This window comes from Capricornis sumatraensis, chromosome 2 (assembly GCF_032405125.1).
Source record: "Capricornis sumatraensis isolate serow.1 chromosome 2, serow.2, whole genome shotgun sequence".
In the NCBI taxonomy this organism is placed as follows: domain Eukaryota; kingdom Metazoa; phylum Chordata; class Mammalia; order Artiodactyla; family Bovidae; genus Capricornis; species Capricornis sumatraensis.
The window spans coordinates 131,003,608-131,029,064 of record NC_091070.1 but is presented as its reverse complement, the minus strand read 5'-3'; the positions used below and the strand labels follow the sequence as shown (position 1 = coordinate 131,029,064).

The 25,457-nt window shown below is 37.5% G+C and overlaps 1 protein-coding gene across 2 annotated transcripts in view; it reads left to right on the top strand.

Annotated features, from left to right (window-relative positions):
• Positions 1 to 25,457, top strand: part of MAGI3 (membrane associated guanylate kinase, WW and PDZ domain containing 3) — a 247,806-nt gene that overhangs the window by 181,227 nt on the left and 41,122 nt on the right. For both annotated transcript variants that reach the window (XM_068963940.1, XM_068963941.1), the window contains exons 7-13: positions 8,763 to 8,820; positions 12,817 to 12,911; positions 15,744 to 15,932; positions 18,567 to 19,172; positions 20,396 to 20,427; positions 22,294 to 22,450; positions 23,956 to 24,047. In XM_068963940.1, the coding sequence (XP_068820041.1) occupies positions 8,763 to 8,820; positions 12,817 to 12,911; positions 15,744 to 15,932; positions 18,567 to 19,172; positions 20,396 to 20,427; positions 22,294 to 22,450; positions 23,956 to 24,047 (1,229 nt within the window). The remainder of the gene's footprint in view (positions 1 to 8,762; positions 8,821 to 12,816; positions 12,912 to 15,743; positions 15,933 to 18,566; positions 19,173 to 20,395; positions 20,428 to 22,293; positions 22,451 to 23,955; positions 24,048 to 25,457) is intronic.

Sequence of the window (25,457 nt, the reverse complement as noted above, 5' to 3'; positions counted from 1 at the left end):
CCCAAGACGGACGGGTCATGGTAGAGAGGTCTGACAGAATGTGGTCCATTGGAGAAGGGAATGGCAAACCACTTCAGTTCATAAGATAGAGCAACCAAAGTTGCACTCAGTATTCCAGGGATGTTGAAAGCGTTTTAATCCAAAAGTTACTCCCCCACCCCTATTACTGGATATGCCTTTGCAAAATCACCTGTATTTCCCTATGGTGGTGATGTAGTCACTAAATTGTGTCTGACTCTTGCGATCCCATGGACTGTAGCCTGCCAAGCTCCTTTGTCTATGGGATTCTCCAGGCCAGAATACTGGAATGGGTTGCCTTTTCCTTCTCCAGGGGATCTTCTCATCCCAGGAATGGAACATGGGTCTCCTGCATTGCAGTCAGATTCTTTACCAACTGAGCTACATAGTAACCTGCATTTCCCTTTCAGTTCAGTTCAGTCCCTCAGTCGTGTGCGACTCTTTGTGACCCCATGAATCGCAGCACCCCAGGCCTCCCTGTCCATCACCAACTCCTGGAGTTCACCCAAACTCATGTCCATCGAGTTGGTGATACCATCCAGCCATCTCATCCTCTCTCGTCCCCTTCTCCTCCTGCCCCTAATCCCTCCCAGCATCAGAGTCTTTTCCAATGAGTCAACTCTTCTCATGAGGTGGCCAAAGTACTGGAGTTTCAGCTTCAGCATCATTCCTTCCAAAGAAATCCCAGGACTGATTTCCTTTAGGATGGACTGGTTGGATCTCCTTGCAGTCCAAGGGACTCTCAAGAGTCTTCTCCAAAACCACAGTTCAAAAGCATCAATTCTGTAGCACTCAGCTTTCTTCACAGTCCAACTCTCACATCCATACATGACCACTGGAGAAACCATAGCCTTGACTAGATGGACCTTTGTTGGCAAAGTAATGTCTCTGCTTTTCAATATGCTATCTTGGTTGGTCATAACTTTTCTTCCAAGGAGTAAGCGTGTTTTAATTTCATGGCTGCAATCACCATCTGCAGTGATTTTGGAGCCCAAAAAAATGAAGTCTGATACTGTTTCCACTGTTTCCCCATCTATTTCCCATGAAGTGATGGGACCAGATGCCATGATCTTAGTTTTCTGAATGTTGAGCTTTAAGCCAACTTTTTCACTCTCCTCTTTCACTTTCATCAAGAGGCTTTTGAGTTCCTCTTCACTTTCTGCCATAAGGGTGGTGTCATCTGCATATCTGAGGTTATTGATATTTCTCCCAGGAATGTTGATTCCAGCTTGTGCTTCTTCCAGGCCAGCGTTTCTCATGATGTACTCTGCATAGAAGTTAAATAAGCAGGGTGACAATATACAGCCTTGACGCACTCCTTTTCCTATTTGGAGCCAGTCTGTTGTTCCATGTCCCGTTCTAACTGTTGCTTCCTGACATGCATATAGGTTTCTCAAGAGGCAGGTCAGGTGGTCTGGTATTCCCATCTCTCTCAGAATTTTCCACAGTTTCTTGTGGTCCGCACAGTCAAAGGCTTTGGCATAGACAATAAAGCAGAAATAGATGTTTTTCTCGAACTCTCTTGCTTTTTCCATGATCCAGTGGATGCTGGCAATTTGATCTCTAGTTCCTCTGCCTTTTCTAAAACCAGCTTGAACATCTGGAAGTTCATGGTTCACGTATTGCTGAAGCCTAGCTTAGAGAATTTTGAGCATGACTTTACTAGCGTGTGAGATGAGTGCAATTGTGAGGTAGTTTGAGCATTCTTTGGCATTGCCTTTCTTTGGAACTGGAATGAAAACTGACCTTTTCCAGTCCTGTGGCCACTGCTGAGTTTTCCAAATTTGCTGGCATATTGAGTGCAGCACTTTCACAGCATCATCTTTCAGGATTTGAAATAGCTCCACTGGAATTCCATCACCTCCACCAGCTTTGTTTGTAGTGATGCTTTCTAAGGCCCATTTGACTTCACAGTTCAAGATGTCTGGCTCTAGGTGAGTGATCACACCATCAAGATTATCTGGGTCGTGAAGATCTTTTTTGTACAGTTCTTCTGTGTATTCTTGGCACCTCTTCTTAATATCTTCTGCTTCTGTTAGGTCCAGACCATTTCTGTCCTTTATCGAGCTCATCTTTGCATGAAATGTTCCCTTGGTATCTCTAATTTTCTTGAAGAGATCTCTAATCTTTCCCATTCTGTTGTTTTCCTCTATTTCTTTGCACTGATTGCTGAGGAAGGCTTTCTAATCTCTCCTTGCTATTCTTTGGAACTCTGCATTCAGATGCTTATATCTTTCCTTTTCTGCTTTGCTTTTCACTTCTCTTTTTTCACAGCTATTTGTAAGGGCCTTCCCAAACAGCTTTTTTGCATTTTTGTTTCCCTTTGGGGACCCCAAAATTTGGAACCTGGAGCCTATTTGTTTTATCCCCAGCCAGTCGTTACCACATTTACCATATACTTGGTCTCTTCTCTGAATAGGGGAGAAATAGCCCTACAATGGGCTATTTGCAGACTATACTATATCTAACTTACATTGTAGTCTCCATAGTATCTTGCACAGAGTAGATGCTAGTAAAGGGGATAGTAATAACAGCATGTTAAATGTAAGTTTTTATAGTTTAAGATATTGTTTGCCTTTTGCTGAACATTTAAGATCTAGAAAAACTTTACAGTTCCTAAAACTTGCCCTTTCCCCCCCAGTCTTTTGCTATTGATAACCTGTGTTTTTATACCATATCTGATGGTTTAATGAGTATACATGTTTTTCTTCCACTCAAAATAATTAATGTGTTAATTAAATGGTTATCTTAAAAATTCAACATCAGGAATCCATTTTACTTTCAGCTCAGTACTTTTCTCTTATGATGAAAGAAAGATTAAATTTTTTACTAAAGACATTTTTATTAAAATGTGTTCATGTTGATACCTTTATAGAATTTAGAGAATGTTAAAAGAAAATTATCAGTTGAATAGAGCTCCACAATGAGAAAACAATTATAATTTATATATTTAAATAAGAAAATTGCTATTTGGAGAAGAGGAATGATAATTTCATGGGCCTTAGAACCAATCAAGCAGCTTGATATGCCAGAAATAGTTTTGCTTTTTGAGTCAACTTTTGGCACGGGGAAGATGCCTTAGGTTTTAAAATAGGAAAATATGGTTAGGTCTTTCCTATCTTCTCTTCCAGAGTTCTCAAACTGCTTTTTTTTTTTTTTAAACAACTGAGTTTCCAAAACAAAACAAGAAGGCTATTTCTTAAGGACTCCACAATTTACTCTTTAATACTGCAGTATGCTGAATTTTCAGATAAGACAATGGCACCCCACTCCAGTACTCTTGCCTGGAAAATCCCATGGGCTGAGGGGCCTGATGGGCTGCAGTCCATGGGGCTGTGAAGAGTCGGACACAACTGAGCGACTTGACTTTCACTTTTCACTTTCATGCACTGGAGAAGGAAATGCAACCCACTCCAGTGTTCTTGCCTGGAGAATCCCAGGGACTGGGGAGCCTGGTGGGCTGCCGTCTATGGGATCGCACAGAGTCGGACACGGCTGAGGCGACTTAGCAGCAGCAGCAGCAGCATGCTGAATTTTGCCCTCTACCTTTCTAGTGAAACTGCTTTTCTTAATGTTACCCATAACCACCTGCCTGATTGCCAGATTTAGTGGACTCCTTTTAGCCCCTAACTCCAGTCCTGACAGCTTTATAAAGCATTTGTTCATGTTGACCATGCTCTCCTCGTCTATCTTCTTTGACTCCATTCCCCCATTCTTACTTACTCTGCTCCTTAAATTGGTAATGCTCCTAAGCTTCTGTTCTCCATCTTTTCTATTCACAACTTACCTCAGTAATTTTGTCCACTGCCATAGCTTTAATTGCAGTGTCTCCCAGATCTTTTATCTTCCTCTGTTTCTCTTTTGAGAACAGGACCAGGTTCATATTTCCAAGAAATTGTTAGGTATCTCTACAAGGATGTTGCATAGCCCCTCAAATGCAACAACTTCCAAACTGAGTTAAGTCTTTTGTATACGTGCACTTCCTGCCGTCACCAGCTGACCTTACATCCTCCCAGTTCTGTGAGCCTGAAACTGGTTATCATCCTCAACTTTTTCCTCACCCTGTCTTCTTCATTGCAGCTAAGTATCAAGTTCTATCAATTCTGACTTTAAAAAATACGCCATCTCTTAAGTGTCCAGGGATGCTCCTCATTTTTTTTCTTATGATCTGTCTCCTGTGCTGTCTCAGTCACTTTAGTCGTGTCCAGCTCTTTGCCACCCCATGGACTGTAGCCCGCTAGGCTCCTCTCTCCATGGGATTCTCCAGGCAAGAGTACTGGAGTGGGTTGCCACTTCCTCCTCCAGATATCTGTCTGCTAAATGCCTCTAAATCCAAGTTAACACTTCTTTCCTCTTCTCACAGCTGTTTCCATAGGTATCCAATAAATATTGTATAATGTATCATATTTATGCTTAAATAGCCATTAACCTGGGTATCATCTTGACCTCCTCCCCTCCCACAATCTTCGTGCTAGTCATTAAGTTCTGTTGCTTCAACTTGCTTGTCTCTATTATCCATTCTTTCTCTGTATTCCCACTACCAGTGCCTTAGCTCCAGCCTTCACAATTTCTTATCTAGGCTATTAATGATTTTCTTATTTGCCTGCCTTTATTTTCACTCCACTCCATCTATTTCATCCTTTATTACTGTTACCCATAACATCCCCAAATCTAATTTAATCATGTCACAGTCCAGTTTAATCAGTTTCATCATCATCAAAATAAAGGCCAAACTCCTTAACCCAGCACTCCAGAAATGTGTTTTGGTTCCTATTATAAGACAAGCCCCCGGCATACATACTTCACTCTAGTCCTATAAATTATTTGTAATTACTGAAAATGCCAGCCATTTTTAATGCCTCAGTGCTCTTTGATCAGTGAAATGGCCTCCCTCTCACCAATCCCAACTCATTCTTTAAGACTGCTCAAACGTCACTGTCTTCTAGAATACTTTTCTGATAACTGTTTTACCAAGCAAGTGGTGGTGTTCCTCAGCTCTCCCTCAAAAGCTTGTTTGTTTCATTATTATGCTTCCCTGATAGCTCAGACAGTAAAGTGTCTGCTTGCAATGCAGGGGACCCAGGTTCAATTCCTGGGTTGGGAAGATCCCCTGGAGAAGGAAAGGGAAACCCAGTCCAGTATTCTTGCCTGGAAAATCCCATGGATGGGGAAGCCTGGCAAGCCATAGTCCATGGGGTTGCAGAGTTGGACACAACTGAGCAACTAACGCCTTCACACTTTCTATTTCACTATATCGTTTCTCTTTTGTCTTCACTTTTCCACTATGAACTCCTTGATGTCAAGAACTGTGTTTCTAATTTTTGTTTTTGCATAAGGAAGGAGAGGGGAGGAAGAGGAGGAAGAAAGGGAAAAAAAGGAAAGAAAAGGGAGAAATTCAGTAAATGAATTGACTCACTGGATAGTGTATAAAATTGTTAGGTATTTTAGTCTAGGTTTTATTACCTTTAGTTTAAGTGGGCAAGCAACAATCACTTCCTTAACTGCGTGAATCTACCCTGCAAAAACCTGTCTGATCTTATCACATGTGAAGGTTTAAAGTGATTGCTAAGAGTAATCCAGAAGATAAATTAGCAATTTGTTTACTCTCCTAAAGGGCTTCCCTGGTGGTGCAGAGGTTAAAAGCGTCTGCCTGCAATGTGGGAGACCCTGGTTCGATCCCTGGGTTGGGAAGATCCCCTGGAGAAGGAAATGGCAACCCACTCCAGTATTCTTGCCTGGAGAATCCCATGGATGGAGGAGCTTGGTGGGCTATAGTCCACAGGTCGCAAAGAGTCGGACACGACTGAACGACTTCACTTTCTTTACTCTCCTAAAGAAAAGACTGTACTCTATCTGTTAGTTGCTTCTTTAAGTGCTAACTAAAATGCTGACTCAACTTCCACATTAACACCGAAATATATATTTGTTGATCTTTTTTCTTATTAGGCATTAATACATCCTTCTTAGTGAATTTTTCAGGGAGCAAATGCAATATTTCAACTATCTCTATAGTTGCCTTATTCAGTTCAGTTCAGTCGCTCAGTTGTGTCCGACTCTGCGACCCTGTGGACTGCAGCACACCAGGCTTTCCTGTCCATCACCAACTCCCAGAGCTTTTTCAAACTCATGTCCATTGAGTTGGTGATGCCATCCAACCATCTCCTCCCGCCTTCAATCTTTCCCAGCATCAGAGTCTTTTCAAATGAGTCAGTTCTTTGCATCAGGTGGCCAAAGTGTTGGAGTTTCAGCTTCAGCATCAGTCCTTCCAGTGAATATTCAGGACTGATTTCCTTTTGGATGGACTGGTTGGATCTCATTCCAGTCCAAAGGACTCTCAAGAATCTTCTCCAGCACCACAGTTCAAAAACATCAGTACTTCAGCACTCAGTTTTCTTTATAGTCCAACTCTCACATCCATACATGACTACTGGAAAAACCATAGCTTTGACTAGACAGACCTTTGTTGGCAAAGTAATGGCTCTGCTTTTTAATGCTAATCCCTTGAATTTATAGTTGCTTAAATTCTCCAAAATTCTCACAGAGCATAAATCCAGGTGTGGTACCATTGTAGAATTCATCCTTACATAGCACAGTTGAGTTCCCATGCTATTTCAAGAAAATTTCTATTAAAGAAAACTCTCTCTCATAGGAAATTCTCCATGATATTGCTTTGGTAATATTATTATAGAGCATTTTTCACAGTTTCCTTGTTCATACAATCCAACAAATACTTTTATTCATGTAGCAGTTGCTTCGTGTTGACTTGCAGAAAAACACACAACATGAAGGAGAGTTGTGAGCTTTCTTATTTAGGGTCTAACTAAGGACCATGCCCCAGGAAACAGGCACTCAGCAACTCCGAGGATCTGTTCCAAGAGCTAGGAGAGGAGCCAGGATGTATATGAACTTTTTGGTTAGGATATCTATGTAGTCAAGCATACATTTTAGTAAAAGATTACTGCTAATCACAAAGAACAGATAGATATCTCAAGTTAATGGTCTTAGTACTTTTCTGTGTATGGGAAGAAAAGTCACTGGGGTCATTGAAATTCTTCCTTCAATAATGCATCTGATTATCTAAGACCCATTTATCCAAAGCACAGAGCACCTCATCCTGTTTTATTTTTTCATCCCGAATTGCTTTCAGGATGCAGTGGGTTGCAACTTAACCCTTGTAGAACTGGGTGATGAGTGATGCTCTTTGTTCTTTTTTCTGTTAACATGAGTCATAAAATATTGTACTTAATTGATGATTGTTTGCCTTGTAGCTGTGGAGGATCAAAGTGAACTGAAGTATATCCCAGTTCTTCTCAGTTGTTTTGATCTGTTTTCACATAGTAGTTACTTTTCAGCTATTCTTATCTTTTCCATCTCAGACATTTCAACCAGATTTTTTCAAAGGAAAACCACAAAAGCTCACCAGACTTCAAAACTACCAGTTAATATTATATACATAGGCAGAGAACTATGCTGGGGAAAAAGGGGTGGAGATGATTCAGAGCTTTTCATTAGGAGGCTGGTCATCTATTCTCTTCTTTTTTCCTGAATGTGGAATAATACTTTTTATTAGAGCATAACGGTTTGTACTGTTTATCAGGTTCAATGGGGTTTTTTCTTACAAAGTGGATACATTGTACTGCAGCTTAATGATATGAAATTAATAAGTTCTTTGATATTTTCTAAGCCTGTTTGCTGCCTAGCATGTGTCATTTGTATATGTATGCATATGTGTCTGTGTTTCACTATAGCAGAAACACAGTCTACAAGAAATTGAGAATCAAAGAGTGGTCATCATAGAGTACAACTGTAGATTTTTTAAAAAACTTCCTTCTTGCTGAGCTCCTGTGTATAATTGCTAGCAATAAAAACCACCTGCTAGGAACACTCCTGCCAACTTAAACCATGTCTGACTAATAAAAGGATTCTTCAGCAGCCTTACCTTGGAAAACAGACAGAGTGGGAGGGAAAGAGGATTCTTTCTTGACAGGGTCAGTTTATGTTGAAAAGACCAAAGTTTTTTTTCTTTTTTGGCTATCAGAAATTCAACTACCTTTAATTTTTCTGATTATATTTTCTTGGTCACCTTTACTTGCAATAATACATAATAATTCTATGTAAGATATTTCTTTGTGACCATACACAAATAGAGATTCTACACAAGGCACTGTGTAGTTTTCCTTCAGACACTTAGATCTTGTTATTTCAAGAGAAAGTAGGTATTTTCTTAGATTTTAAGCAAATCTAAATTACCCACTTAAAATGGTTTAAATCCAAGACTGGACTTTTCTGTGGAGAGAAGTGGGTTAGAATGTGATAACAGAAATAATCGACAATTCCTTTGCATCATAGTGAAAAAATTAACAAGCAGTTGCTGCTTGTTATTGATTTGCAGGCTGTGTCTCACATCATGTGCTATAAAGCTATTTAAATGAAATAATTATACCAGGTTATTTTTTAAATACCTAGCATTTTTATGACTCATGATTCAAATAAACACCTTCGAGTTTAATGTTGTCTTTTGTTCTCTGCTTCTGATTACTTGCTAAGACATTTACTAGTTATTGAAGAAGCCACTCGAGTCAAACTGTGTTGGTATTTTGAAAGTGAGTTCTTACCTTTTCGTCTCCCAAATATCAGTGTAATGAAATAAAAGACAGGAATTCACTTGGTAAATTCCTTTCTTGTTGGTTTTGAAACTGGCATTTCACTCAATTCTTTTCTTTTCTTTTCTTTTTAATTTGCAGAACTTCCTTACGGCTGGGAGAAAATAGAGGACCCTCAATATGGGACGTACTATGTTGAGTAAGTGTGTTACCTCAGTTTATGCTTTCCCAGATGTTTCCCTTTCATTGCACAGTTTTAGGGAGTGAATGAAGTACCTTACGCTTCTGCAATCCCGCTTTCAGGTTTTGCCACCAGTGGGATGAGAAGGTCAGGACAGTGGGCATTTGCTTTCCTGATTCTGTGCTCCGTAGAGGTTGGTTTTGAAGTGAAGATAGAGAGCTAGGGTATGTTGCTCAGATGATTAATAGCTGGAGATGTCATCAGTACTGCTCCGGCCTCTGGAAAGAGAAGTAGTGGATAGAAAACGAAAGGTGAACGAGTAAGGTCACTTTCAACAGCACACCTGCGTGATTCTGAAGGCCATGAAAGGACTTTAAGGGCATTGTATCAGAGTGATCCAAAGTTTTCAAGTACATGATTACAACTGTTCTCTTTTTTAAGGAGTTAATCAAAGAAAACTTAGTTTTCTTTTTGGAGGTGGAGGTTGCTTCTGACACAGCTGTTATAGTTAAATTTAAACGTAAATCTGTGTTGGAATAGAGGATCAAACACCTGCCTATGTCAGCCAGAGAAATTAGGATAACATCAACTTCTGATTTTTCTTTCCCTTTTCTTCATTTATCTAATTGCTACATTGTTATGATCATTGGGATTGCTCTCTTTCCAGATGATATAGATAGAATTTTGACCTCAGTCATCTACTACCAGACAAATCATTAGATCAGAGAGGTTACTATTAACTTGGGAACTAGGAGTCTGCACCATCTGCCAAGGTAGTGAAGGCAAAATATTATTACCTGGAAATATGGTGAACACGAACCTCTTCTGTTTTCATGATTGCTGATTAGTTTTTCATCATTTGTTGGCATAAATGAATGCCACTTCCCTAAAGTGAATAACTGATTCCTGTTATAATGCTAGTTCTTATACTAGTGTGTAGCTGTTACTTGAGTCACTGGGCTTAGGGAGATTTTTGGAATGATTTCTTAAAGTCTAACCTATACCCTAAGAAAAATAACTCAGTTTGACCCTTAGATCTATAGTTTAACAGCTCCATTGAAAGGTTATGTTAATTTTATTTCATATCTTTCTGATACTATGATGTGAGAAGTATACAGCAGTTCTTTTGTTACTTTTTTCTAAAGTATATTTAGTTAAAAGAAAAAAAAAACCGTTTTTCAAATCAAAGGAATATTTGAAGGCTAGCTGAAAAGAATTTGTGGTAAATTTCCCCCTAATAGTTAGTCTGTTCAAATTGGGCTTCCATCAACTATTATTTGCCATTAACACTGCTGAACATTTCTGAGATAATGATTCTCATTCTCTTAGTATCCATTCCAACAAATGTGAATGCATGGTCAAGAGGTGAAATTCATTTGCCTGTTATAAAATCTTGCGCTAAATGATCTGGTTCTCATTAAACAAGGATGTACTAATATTGAAGCAACTTTAGGGCAGTCCTGAAGTGACCTGCTCCCAGCTGTCATGGAGGCATGTGAAGCAGCCTGATTAGAAGCAACAGCAGTGGCAGCGATGTGATTTTGTATGATAGTTCCCAGACGAGCTCATTTTACTGGAGGGTAATTTATTAGATTAAGAAAGAGCAGGCTGTACTCAAGATGCACATTAGTATGGAATCAGCCGAGTTCTGAAGTGTGGCTTGATTCCCAGACTAGTTAGGCTTTGAATCTCAACTATAGTAATCTGCAGTGAGTTTACTGATGGAGATAAAAAGCTGTTACTTGAATGGCTACTCTCTGGCTCTCTTAGTTTGTCAAACCAGATGGCGCAATGATTGCTCTTGGCAAGAGCCTTATAGTAGTAACACCAACTGCAATGGCAGGTTTTTGGGGTAAGCATTTATTTTAGAAGATGAGATTCTGAAATGGATTAATTTATTTTTGGAAATAAAATTGTTCCCAAAATTTAATGGCAGGCCTTCCATAAGAATGCACATATCTTTAGAAATGTTGTCTTATTGTATTCTTTAATTGCCTTCCTACAGTTAGATGACACAGTCAAAATATGCATCTGCTTTTCATATCTTAACTTTTCATGAAGGATAATGATTTTGTTTGTGGAGATGAATTCTCATATGTTTATACAAAATTTTAATAGAGATGAAATTTCAAATTATATATTATCTATTTAATCAGGCTTGTTTGCTACTGTTGTTTACTTTTTCTGATAACCTATTATGTTCTCTTCCCTTCCCATAGCTGGTTTTACAGAAAACAAAATTTGTTACATGTTAATAATACTATGGGTATAAGTAACTAAAGGAAAGGGAGAGTGTTTTTACTGTTTTGTTTTTTGGTTGACATTTTAATCTAGGTAGTCTAAGGTGACAGATGCAATTACTCTTTTCTCTAAAATCTTACACTCTTTTGTCAAAGACTTTTCAGGAAAGGGATTACTCATTTGCATTCTTCTACTCTCTTCTCCCACACATTACAAAGAGTATAAATATAAATTACTCCTTTCTATGTATTAATGCCTGGGCGGCAAAGTGAGTCATTCTAACTGATGACGTTCAAGTAAGCCAAGGTTCTTTCTAAACAGGTTTATTCTTTTCGAAGTGTCAGTTTCTAGTTTTGTTTTTTCAAGAATATGTAAATTATCAGTACATAATAAATAACTTTAAAAATGGTACCTAACTTAACACCAAAGATTTTCATTTTCATGGAAGATTAAACAGTTAACTCAGTTGATAAGATCCTTTCTCATAGTAAGAAGCAGAAGCATACTTGAGTTTTAGTGAAATCAGAACCCAAAGAATGTCACATAGAACTTGCCATATTTAGAGCTCTGAAACTGAATGCCTGCATCTGTTGCAGGGTTGATAACGCACTAGAAGCCTAAAAGGCACAGAGAAGCATACTCGGAAGCTAGGGGACCTTGCTGTAAGGGTTTTTTCTCCCTGTCGACCCCTCCTCCATCCCCATTAATGGTCACAAGTGGCAAAGAAAATACCCAAGTTGTATGACTATTTGTGTATAGATTTTGTAATATTCAGCTTATCTAAAGACAATCATAATCTGAAATTCTCATGATTTAATGTTTAATTGTTGATATTTAGTAATGTCACTTCTTGTTAGAATGGATTCTGCTGGGAAATGAATTTCAATTGGCTGAAATGTGTTTGCAGTGTAGAAGTACTAGAATATAATTCCCCCTTGTTTCTGTATTAGACCTATTTGCAGTCTTAAATGTCTTTCGTATAGTAGTTGCGTTCTTAATTCACTTACAGTTAACTGGCTTGCCAGGTTAACCAATGCTCAGTTCTTCTGTGAGACATACTCTCGCCATAGTGTATTGAATACTGTCATCTAATGGCCTGCCTCTCGCCTCCCCATACTTTTCTGATTTCCACCACAGACTTGTATGCTTTCAAAGAGTTAGTTATGATTATTCCTAAATTGTCAAAAAGAGTTGAACTTATAATTATGTAATTAGTTATTATATAATTTTGAAGCAATTTAACTGTAAAAGAGTTGGTCTGTGATAACAGTTTGATAAAAGCAAGTCACTTTGCTTTTTTGATGTAAATTGATGTGGGTGAGTCAGCTGGGAAAATAATAGTAAAATTCTAGAAGACATCTGTACTCAGATTTCTTCAAAAGTGTCTTCACAGCTGCTTCACTTCAGAGAAACTTGAAACCCTCCTACTATTAACTGCCTTAAAAAAAAAACTGATTAATTGCCAATAGTTCTAGCTATATCACATATGAGGGCTTCATTTATAGTTTTGAAAGCTGTTAGCAATATTAGAAATGGTTATAGAGAAGCTGTATGAAACATTTCAGCAACTTTGACTTCTAGGCGTCTTCTGTGGGTCATTCTTTAGCTGCTGAAAAGCTCTTCCTCCATGACTTGTCAGCCTCTCTGGGTTCCATAGCATAAGGATACGTGTTTGTCCCTTAACGTGTGATGATGGAATGATACGAGAGTCTATTTTAAAATATGTAACTCTTTCACATTAAACTGAAATGCATATTTGTCTACATTTTGCAGTCACCTTAACCAGAAAACCCAGTTTGAAAATCCAGTGGAGGAAGCCAAAAGGAAAAAGCAGTTAGGACAGGCTGATACTGGGTCTTCAAAACCAGGTAGAACTTTTACCTCTATCTTCTAAGAATAACTTGTGAGATTTATATGCTGAAATAATAAAAGTGAGTTTGAACTTTGAAAATCAACAGAGACTGTCTAATTTTTGTCACTGTAAAGATATGAATAATCTTAATAAAACATCTGGCCATTTTGAAAATGTTGAGGTTTTTTTTTCTCTTGCTGCTTATATAGAAAGTATGAAATTGTTGGGAGAAGGGATTGAATAACTTTGTTATGGGTGCAAGGTTTTAATTTGTAAATTGGATTGTTTTCTAGTATTTAAGGCCAAGTCAGTATTAGATCTTTGATTCATTATGAGCTTCTCCCAAGTTAATTGCTTAGATTTAACATTAGTGACCATTCAAGATTCTTTATTAACTGATATGAACAAATACTAAGCAAATCCACCATATTGTTTGCCTATATCATTGATTCTCAACTGAGATAGTAGGGTATTAGTAATATCAGAATCATTTGAGGAACATTTTTAAAATGCATAGGTCCTGAGATTTTGATGAGCCTAGCCACGTGTATTTTGTAAAAGATGTCCAGGATGTTCCATCCTACTCATCCCTCATTGCCTCCCCCTTCTCTGTCATTAATAAGATGTTTATCATCACAATCTAGTAGATTCTTCACTCAGTTGCTGATGAAACAGTTTTTTCTTACAGCCCCTCTTCAAAAACATAGTCCCTTCCCTTAAGTTTTACATTTGATTTAGCAAACATTGTTAGATTAATAAATATTTTTAAGCACCTTCTATATGCCCAGTGCTTTCCTTGGTACCTGGTATGAAAAAATGAAGAGTAAGACACGTCTTACCCTCAAAGTTTACAGTCTAAAACAGGAAACTGATGGTTATAATATATGCTGGTAGGTGCCATCCTGTGTTAGTAGTTAAATGTACAGGGAGACAGAGCAAGTTTGAATCCCATCTGTGTAACCTTGGATGAGTTTTTTAAATGTTTGTTTTCTCATCTAATAATACAAAATATGAATGATAGTAGTACCTACCTCTTAAGGTGGTTCTGCGTATACAAGTTAATACATGTAAAGTGCTTACAAATCCATGTCTGGCACATGGTGGCCCAAAATGATAGTTTTCATTGTTATTAATAGAGACATACAAGGTTCAGTGGTGGTGTAAAAGAGGGAGTGCTCACCTTTGCTTTAAAGGAGAAAGTTGAGGGCCAGGAGGACAAGTTAGCCTTGTGAATTTGAGTCATTAGGGAAATGAGCATCAAAACCACAGTGAGAGACCACTCTATGCCTACTAGAATGGCTGTAACCAAAAAAAAGTAGACAGTGACAAGTGCTGGCAAGGATGTGAAGCAGTCAGAGCCCTCATACATTGATGGTGCCATGTAAAATGGTGCAGCCACTTTGGAAAAGTTTGGCAATCCTTCAGAACATTAAACAGTTATAATATTAATATGTTCATGGTAACTGCTACATTTCCATTCCCAGTATGTACCTAAAAGGAATGAACGTATTTGCCTACACAAAATTTTGTACATGAGTATTCACAGCAACATTACTCATAATATCCAAGAAGTATAAACAACCCGGCAAATCAGTGAATAAATAAAATGTGATATATCTGTATAATGGAATATTATTTGGTGATAAAAAAGGAATAAAGTACATGCTACAATACAGATGAACCTCAAAAAATTATGCTAAGTGAAATAAACCATTCAAAAGACCACATATTATATAATTCCATTTATATTAAATGTCCAGATTGGGCATGTCTACAGACAGAAAGTGGCTTAGTGATTGAGGTTAGGATGTGAGGGCAGGTTGGGGAAAAATGAGAAGTGACTGCTAATGAGCACCAAGATTTCTTTGGTGTGTGTTTGGGGAGCGAGAAACTGTGCTAAAGTTAGATTGTGGTGATGGTTACCACATCATTGACTTGTATAATTCTGTCATATGTGGATTATGTCTCAATAAAGCTGTTAAAAAAGAGATTTGTCAGAAAAATTTAAACCATATTTTGAAAAGCTAACTTAAACAGTGCTTTTTAAGTTATGAATCTGTACAGTTTGATCCCCACAGTTTTCGGAAGTGCCCTAATGGCAGCCAGGTGGAGCGAACTTTCTGGGAAAGAGAAGACAGGTATTACTTGCAAATGTGGATCACTTTTAGTGCTAGGATCATCTGAGGAAACCTCTAAAAATAGGCTTTTCAGTGAAACTGCTTTTTGTCTTCCTAAAGTTTCCACTAAGCACAGGTATAAGGGAAAGAAGCATGAAGCTATTTGCTAGTAGTGCAGGGATTCACGCCACTCATCAGATGTAAGTTAAAGGCTGCAGAAAGCCTGAGTCATGGGTTATAAAAAGTTCTCCATGTATTGTCTTTTATAAGTTTGTGACAGTTGCCTTCATCTTCCTAGTATAGTGTTTTCTGCATAGAGCTCCAGTAGCTGCTTATTCAAATGAAATATACATCCGAATGAGTGCCCAAGGCTTTCAGGATTTTAATAATAAAGGTTATCCTTCAGGTGTGTCATTCTGACTTCTATCTAAAGGACTCTGCGATTAGAAAAAGTAAGTACAGACAAGGCAATGAGAAGATGAAATAGATGTTTTTATATGTTTCAGATGACATAGAAGAGTCCTATAGAAGAATGAGAAATAATTCATTAGCTAAGTTTTTTTTCAGTGATTTAATATATGAATTTAAATTCCAACTGTTCTATAACATTGGATTCTCTCTTATTTTCTTTCTGTTATGGTTTGTTGTATTTAAATTATATAGACTATCTTGGAAACTAGCTTTGAGGAGTATAGTCATTATAATTATTCTTGTTTCTCATTTTTGTGCAGATACAGAAAAATCGCACTTCACTCGAGATCCATCCCAGCTTAAAGGCATCCTTGTTCGAGCATCATTGAAGAAAAGCACAATGGGATTTGGTTTTACCATTATTGGTGGGGATAGGCCTGATGAGTTCCTACAAGTGAAAAATGTACTGAGAGATGGTCCTGCAGCTCAGGATGGGAAAATTGCTCCAGGTAACAGGTTTTTCAGAAACACTTAAAAGGGGTCTTCCCTGGCGGTCCAGAGTTTAAGACTCTGCTTCCACTGAAGGGGGCATGAGTTCCATCGCTGGTTGGGAACTAAGATCCCACACGTGTCACATGGCTTGGCAAAAAATTTTTTAAAAATAGAAAAGTACTTAAAGATTTGTGATCCTATAACAAAAATTATAGTGAGAATGTTTTATATATATATATATATAAAACATATATACCAAATATATAATAGCTATATAAGTATATATCATATATGTATTTTGTGTGTGTGTGTAGAGAGAGAGAGAGAGAAAGAAATTATACAACCAGGAGGTAGATTCCTGTATTAAAATAGTTTATCTTCTAAATTAAGTATATGGTAGTTTTGAGGGAGGGTCATTTATTAATATATTGAATAGTTTGTATAGTTTGAGATAAGCCTTTGCCTATACTAAGCTAAGGATTTATTAACCATCTCAGAAAAGTATTTGATTGTCTGATGTTCTCTGATTATCTAGGGTACTTTTGGAGTTATTTAACATTTACCGGTAATCTTTTTTGAAAAGTGATTCATTGTGACGTTTACAGTGATACTGAGCAAATGGGTATATCCCACATTTTTTCACCAGGTTGGACCCTTTCCTTTGTTTTTTGCTATCTTAGTGGCTATTAGTAAAGTTAAGCCACTATGTTAAGAATTACAGACAATAAAGCTAAAAAAAGAATACAAAAAGAAAAGAACAGGAAAAAAAGAATTATATTATTATAGACAATAAGGTTATTATTTTTACAGAGCTGTATGAATTTGTCTTTTATGTAGTTTTCTCAACATCTTTACTTGGTGACTGTTACATATTTTTATGTGAGCGACTGTTTATGGCTATAGGTTAGAGGAAGTTTAAGACTATGATTATGAGGAAGGTTAAAATACTTTTCTTCCAGAAAGATTTTAATAATCCACTGAGGTTGCTTCTTACCCTATTTGCTAGGCTTTTCTAATCCTCTGTTATTTCACATACTATGTGTAAATACATTCTCCATTTGGGTGATTCAATTGTCATATTACTTTTGATGGCAGGTATCAACTTATTTTCAATTAATATATGGGATCTCTCATATTATGCTTCCTGAATTAGGTGATAGAAATTTAAACTAGAAATCTTAAAATAATTAAAAGTTATATTTATAAAGAAAATTATTTTTCTAATTTATTACTTTATAAAATCAACAAACTCTGGAGATTAAAATTAAGGTTTTGTCCTAAATCCTCAATTTTTACTTTTAAAATATTTTTGTCCATGAAACACATCTCAAAACTATTGTATATACTGTCAGGATTTTATGATGTAGATTTAGATTTGTCTAAAGATGTTATTAATTTGTAAAGCAATAGGATACATCCATAAAAACTCAGAGAACTTTGACTAGGGGAGGAAAAGTCAAAGCTTTATTTCTAATTAGTTTAATTTCTTTATCTTCTTGAATTTTGAAATGAATTTCCACAGGCTAACATTTGTTTTTAAATAGCATTCATGTTGATTTTTTAAAGCCTACATGCAATCAGAACAAATTGAAGCACCTTTATTTGGCAATAACCTTTTAAATAATCATATTCAAATAAAAGCAGCAAATGGATGAGACATCAGAGGACAAATTTTAAAAATCAAAACTGCATTTAAAAAAACACACAACTGATGAGTGGCAAAGATCCTACAACCAAAGTGGGTCATAATGATGTAAAATCAAGAAAGTAAAACCAGCTTTTAAAAGGATTAATTCAGCTAAATTTTCAGCATCTTAAATAATATAGTCTTTACTTGTATTGAATTTTTTTGTTGCTTATTTCTCCTTTTGATAACTAAATTACACTAAATTGAAAGTCTCTCCAAAAAAGAAAGATGTAAAAAGAAAATACATTCATAAGTTATTATTCTAATCTTTAACCTTACATTGTTCAAACTAGAATGAATTTTTAAGTATGTTGTAATCAATGGCTACTTAAAAATCATGAAATCAGATGTATTTAAAGAATGTCTGTTTTGTCTGTTTGTATAAGTAGCCAGTGGAGTTGTGCGCTGCTTGTCTATGTACTGAACACCTACTGCAATGCACCTAGCTTTGTGTGCCCACTTAGGTGTCACTCAAAGGATATACTAACATGGATAATATGAATCTTTTTTAAGATTCACTTGAGCTTGAGGTCGTAACTGTTTGCCACTAAGCACACATTTATATGGCTTCCCAGGTGGCTCAAGTGGTAAAGAATCGACCTGCCAGTGCAGGAGACATGGGTTTAGTCACTGGGTTGGAAAGACCCCTGGAGTAGGAAATGGCAACCCATTCCAGTATTCTTGCCTGGAGAATTCCATGGACAGAGAAGCCTGACAGGCATGGGATCGCAAGGAGTCATACACAAACACACACGCACATTTATATATTCTTTTTAGGGAGGAGTCACCAAAGGGAGAATGACATGTCTGTGTTCAAAATCTATTTTTTCAGTGGTTAATGAATAGTAAGAGGTTTCCAGAAATCAAATTTAGATGCTAAATTTCAGTCATTTTTATCTCCCCCAATAAAAGATCAATTTATTTGATGGCTTTAAGATTTTTAATGTGATTTATGTTTTACCAGGTGATGTTATTGTAGACATCAATGGCAACTGTGTCCTTGGTCACACCCATGCAGATGTTGTCCAGATGTTTCAATTGGTACCTGTCAATCAGTATGTAAACCTCACTCTTTGTCGTGGGTATCCGCTTCCTGATGACAATGAAGATCCTGTTGTGGACATTGTTGCTGCTACTCCTGTCATCAATGGACAGTCATTAACCAAGGGAGAGACTTGCATGAATACTCAGGATTTTAAGTCAGGAGCAGTGGTGCTGGACCAGAATGGAAAATCGGGACACAGCTTGATCAGTGATCGTTTTAATGGAGCATCAGATCTGAGTGAACAGAGAGCATCTATGGCATCGTCAGGCAGCTCCCAGCCAGAACTAGTGACTATCCCTCTGATCAAGGGCCCTAAAGGCTTTGGGTTTGCAATTGCTGACAGCCCAACTGGGCAGAAGGTGAAAATGATATTGGATAGTCAGTGGTGTCAAGGCCTACAGAAAGGGGATATAATTAAGGAGATTTACCATCAAAATGTGCAGAATTTAACACATCTCCAAGTGGTAGAGGTGCTAAAGCAGTTTCCAGTAGGTGCAGATGTACCATTACTTATCTTAAGAGGAGGTGAGTAAAAGCACAAGGAAAAGTCGTCATTGTTCATGCATTTATATTTGTGAATTGTCCTTCCTTCCAGGTCAGAGTATCTCTTTCCCAGAAGACTTAACTGGTAATTAGTGTGCATTTTCCTTAAGTTCTGTCTGACTGCTTCCATAAGCAGTATCTTTTGTAGCGGTTTTTTTGGTGGTGTTTTTTTTTTTTTTTAGTTATTAGTGGTTTCATTTGTGTCCATTATGGATTTCTTTTCCTCTGTGTTCTTTTCAAAATCTGATTTATGACTTTAATGATTAGCTAGAGTCATAGCATTGTCCTACTTCCGATGAAATATATCCTCTTAATTTCATTTTCTCTGTTGATGGCAATAATAGAAATGGACCCTTTCAATCAGTGGTACTTCATCTGGACCTCTGTAATGTACGAAGGATGTTTTGAAAGAGCTAGGATCTCTGTGAATAAGTAAAAATGTTGGATGGTGTGTTAATCTGTTCTGTAAAAGCAGTCATGATAGCTTGTGCTCGTAAAGCTTTTATCTTAAGCTTTAATATCTGTCAGTAAATGTTAATTAAACCCCACAGTGCTCATGTGAGAGAAATATAATTTTATTTTCCAAGGTCATCAACTGACTTGAACTGCTCCCAGACATAAATGCAGTTCCAAGGACTAATCAAAAAGTTATATTTTAACGGGCTTTCTTAAATCCATACCAATGAATGACTAGTATTTTAAAGAATAAAATTTAGCCCTTCACATGTATCTCACTGGCTGTTAGTTTTCATTTTTGAGGCAAATGAACAATTTAACTTCGATTCTCATTTCTTTGAACTGTTTTTGTTTCTTCTCTGGGTGATAATCTGCTCAGAGTAAGTGCAGATCTCTTTGTGGGGGCTGGAGAGTCATCCAGAGTTCCAACAGATAAAAGTGTCCAGGGTTCTGTGTCAAACAGGTTGGATGTCAGTTTCCTGCCTAGTTGCTGGTTGATTCCACAGTACAGGAAAGTAATGTTAATCTATTTGAGTCTTGCTTTATTTATCTATAAAATGGCAGTAACATGTATGCCTTAGGATTGTCATAAAAAATGAAATATATGTATAATGCCTGGCACGTAGAACATGTTGGACATAATTTACTAGCCTTCTAAAAGTTGAAGCTAGTTTTATCATAAACATTAGCAGTATTTGTAGTCTGGGAATCCTTCCTCTGTTTTTAAAATGTGGCTCATTTTTTTTAAGGTCCTCCTTCACCAACTAAAACTGCCAAATTGGTGAGTATGCAGTTGTCCTCAAATTCTTCTTTCCAGCACACGGAGACAGATGCCGCGTTTCCCTCCATGAGGGCTGCTCATGGGGTGGGTGTTTAAAGACCGGGAGGAGTCGGAAGACAGACTGTCCTGGGCTTGGAACAGAAACTCAGGGAAGAGTGCAAGTTAGAAAAAGCCATCTATAGAGGAAGTGTGCTCTGCTGGTTATTTCTGTTGAAGAAATGTTAGAGACCTGTAGTAGTCTGATGTTCTATGTAGTAAAACGTGGACTCATTGAGGTGCCTACTGATGGGTCCTTTGGCTTTCTGTTTCAGAGGAGCAAGGGTAAGGAGTAGCCAGACATTGGGCAGATGTCTTGCTACAATGAGAAGATGCAGTGGTTTCCCACAATACATGGGGACTGTCATTACCCACATTTAGCCGACCTTCTGACGTTTAGGGCTAGAGCGGTTGTGGCCTCTCTGCTCAGTTTGCTTGTTATCAGACCAAGAGGCTGTCAGACTTGGAACAGTTTTTTTTTGTGGTGTTCTTCTGAATAACTGACTAGCCTATTTTAGGACCTGTGTAAAGACTAAGACCTAAACAAAGGACATACCAGATAACGGTATGAAAGAAACTGTGCTAGGTACATGTGTAGCTACTTAAATATTTAAGTTTACAATTATATGGATATAAAGACAATTAGGTATATAATCCTATTAGCTCTAGTTTGCTTCATTTGGAGTGTATCATCTTCCAGTTAAAAGATGGTCTTCCATAACCATAAACCATAGGCTGCTAAACAAAAGACCATCAGATACAAAATAGATTAATTGTTTATAGCCCACTGAAAACGATCTTCTGCAAATTTGCCATTTTAACTCCTGTACTACCCTGTGTTTCATAATAGATGCCAGTGCAGCCACGGGGACCCTAATGCTTTATAATTGGCGAAAGTTTCTGATGACCTCTCACTGCTTCTGACAGAATCCTAGGACAAGAGGGGGAGAAAGAGGGAAAGGCTACTCTTATCTCCTAGGCATCTGACTGGGTCCTGGTCAGCAAAGGGTCCCTTCTGGCACAACACTTTATGGCCACTGTCCTGAGTCCTCCCTGACAAGCTGCTGCTCCTACATCACAGTCACTTTAATTATTTTATCACAAGTGTCTGTAATCTCCCTCTCCTAACCATAATTCAGGGTAACAAGCTGTTCTCTAAACCGTAATATTTATTTTCTGAAGCTATTTCTTGGATTTCACTTTTAAATTTTATTGAAGAAGCCATTTTGATGAGCTATTCTTCTGGGCAAGTTCTATCTGAATGGGAGCAGATGAATATACCCCTTCTCTGATTTCTAGGCATGGAGCATTTTCATGATCTGTTTAAACTGACCATGCAGGTTTTCATAGTGTCATCATTACAACCTAAATTAGAATTAACACTTTGTATTTCATTTTCTTAGAAAGAATATTCCTTAAACATCTTTACTGGAAATTAATTCAATGAGTGGGGAGGTGAGGTTTTCAAGAATTAAATGGAGGTACTGTCTGAGTCTTCCTCCTGCTTTGCTTAGAAGTGCAGTCTTGTATGTCTTAGAGTCAGTTTGTGTCTTGGTGGTGGAGAAAAGGGCAAAATTCCTTAACACAGGACTACTTAAGGCCCTTTGATTGACATCATTATAAACGTGTTCTAATTTAAGTGAAATATGTTTTAATCAAATACACATGACTGTGAAAGTGAACTCCTCTAAGACTGCAAATATGCTGTGGCTTTGACCCTGCTGCTTACGCAACTGTAATCAGTTGACATACTGGTTCAGACAACAGTTTTTTGCACTAATCAACCATCTGGCTTTTTGAGATGCTAAGTAAGGCCCTTTTCCATTTCAGAAAACAGATCAAAAGGAAACTTCAGAAAGTTTGGAGGCCATAAATGAGCCTGTTCCCCAGCCTATGCCTTTTCCACCCAGCATTATCAGGTCAGGATCCCCGAAACTGGATCCTTCTGAGGTCTACCTGAAATCTAAGACTTTATATGAAGATAAACGTAAGTAGCTGTGGAATATTTCAGGAAAGCATGCAACAACATTAATTTGAACTTTCTTAAAAACTTGATGTTTCCATCTCTAAAAACCAACATGTTGGAGTTATTCATTCCCATTTTAATGTAGCTCTGGGCTTCTTCCATTTATACTCAACACTGATTCATTTGTTTTCTTCAAAACCATGTTTTGAACTCTTGTTTTTGAAATGTGCCTCTGTCTACCCAACATCATAGTAGGTAATGGGAATACAGAGGTAATAGGTTACTTAGACCCTGCATCCAAAGAGATGGTTAAACCTAAATGGAAAAGACAAAGAAATAGTCAAGTACATATACAAATACAGGTACAGTAATAGAAGGGTAGGCTGGATGAATTGGGATCCAAAGTAGGAAATGGTCGGTTTTACTGCTGTGGGTAGTAGGAAGTATCGTATATTGCTTTATATAGGAAGTTAAGCTGTAAGACAAAGAGGTGGTTGCTTATGAGACAGATGGAAGGGAAAGAAGAATAGCATTTGCACACTGCGTGGCCTTAATTGTGCATTTAGTTTCAGTTTAGCTGGGTGTGGTCGGCAGTGGATACCCGAGGGGAGGGCAGGAGCCGCGGGTGGAGAGCGGATTATGCCAGGCTGAGGAAGCTGGAGACAATGACTTACATGATAAAGAGCCACAGAACAGTCTTAACTATAGGGATGAAGTTGTTGGGGTTGTGTTTTACAAAGGTTTTTTTTGGCAGGAATACAAAGGATGATGAATCAGAAGGGTATGTAATCTGAGGAGGAAGCCAGAGAGCAGAGTAGACTCCTTAGAGGAGTCCAGTGGACAGATGATGAGAAGAGAGTGTGCATAAGGCAGAAATGCATTTCATACTAATTTACCAACTAATGATCATTTTTTTTCTGAAGCGCAATTGTAGCTTTAAGTGGTTTAGCTTCTGAAATGTATTTATTTTTAGAAATAGATCTAATAAGCATCTTCCCTGGTGGCTCAGATGGTAAAGTGTCTGCCTACAGTGTGGGAGCCCCGAGCTCGATCCCTGGGTTAGGAAGACCCCCTGAAGAAGGAAATGGCAACCCACTCCAGTACTCTTGCCAGGAAAATCCCATGGATGGAGGAGCCTTGTGGGCTACAGTCCACGGGGTCGCAAAGAGTCAGACATGACTGAGTGACTTCACTACCTTGGAAAAGATGCACAAGTAGAAATATATATAATTGATTTCATACTTATTTAACCAGTCACAGTTTATCTTGTTAGTCCCAGACCCAGACTTGATAGTCCTATTTCGGAAGATGAAACATTTATTTGAAAGCATCAAGAATTAATGGCAGTATAATACTGAGTGTATGGAAATGGGAATAAATATTCCTAAGCAATCTTGATTCAGTTTGAGTTAGAGCACAAAACAAAGATTTATGATTGAGTTTTTATAGTGTTAAACTTTTTAAAATAAATCAAAGTGTATATTGTGTACCTTTGTTTGTACTTATTATTTTCTGGTTTTCCTTAGCACCAAACACCAAAGATTTGGATGTTTTTCTTCGGAAACAGGAATCAGGGTTTGGCTTCAGAGTACTGGGAGGAGATGGACCTGACCAATCTGTAAGTTTAACTATGTTGTCATTTGGCTATTCCTGTTAAAACTTTTAATAGAGATTTGGTAGAATATGGTGCATTTGTTTTGCATTCTACTTTGTTTGGTTTTTTAAAAGATTTTGTTTTCTCTAACAGTTTCAATAATATGACCAAGAATTGCTTTTCTAGTGATGTCATAATACCTCAGTTAACTTGATATGTGAAAGTGAAAGTGTTAGTTGCTCAGTTGTATTCAACTCTTTGTGACCCCATGGACTGACTGTAGCCCTCCAGGCTCCTCTGTCCATGGGATTTTCCAGGTAAGAATACTGGAGTGGGTTGCCATTTCCTCCTCCAGGGGATCTTCCTGACCCAGGGATTGAAGCCAGGTCTTGTGTATTGAGGATAGGTTCTTTACCATCTGAGCCACCAGGGAAGCCCTAACTTGGAATAGCTGAGGCTAAAACTAGGTAAAAGCTGAATAAGTCAGCCATAAATTAGAGCATAATAATGGGTTATATTTGCAAGGCATTTAAATCTAGAAATTTATTTGTATAGAATTCTCACTCATACTTAGAGAACAAATGTAGTGGGTTTATTTTTGTTTTGCCCTTAGTTTGACAAAGAAGTGATGTGCTTCTTAAAGTTTAAGAACATATTTAAAGCTTTTTTGTATGATATGAATGACTACATTATCATGTTTGGAAGTTAGGTGAATAATAATATTCTTTTAAAATTACAGGCTTCTTTCTATTCTGACTAGAACATTTGATTTAGAGAGTATAAATATGTTCTAATTAGTCATATCGGTTACAGTTAAAATAATTATCAGAGACAAATAAAGCTTCAGGTAGGTTGCCCTATGTAGGGCAAATATGGAGTACCTTGATTGTTCCTTTTCCTTTCTTTTGAATCGAGCTGTGATTGATGTATAACATTATATTTGTTTCAGATGTGCAGCGTAATGATTCAGTGTTAGTATACACTACAAAATGATCATGACAACAAGCTTAGTTACCATCCGTCATCAGACAAAGGGACAGATTTTTTTTCTGTGATAAGAACCCTAAAGAGTTATTCCCTTGGCAACTTTGAATTATGCACTACCGTATTATTGGGTATAGTCCCCATGCTGCAGCATTACATCCCCATGACTTATTTATTTTATAACCGGAAGTTTGTACCTACCTCCCCCCAATCCCCTTTCCGCTGTCAACCGCCATTCTGTTCTTTCTGAGTCTTGTTTTGTTTGTTTACTTTGTTTTTTAGTTCAGATATAAGTGAGATTATACAGCATTTGTCTGTCTGACTCTTTGACTTAGCATAATGTCCTCAAGGCCTTTTGTTGCCTTGCAAAGATTTTGTTCTTTCTAATGTAGTTTAATCTTTGTGATTAAAATTACATTGTGATTTTCCCAATTTTTTTTCTTGTAATTG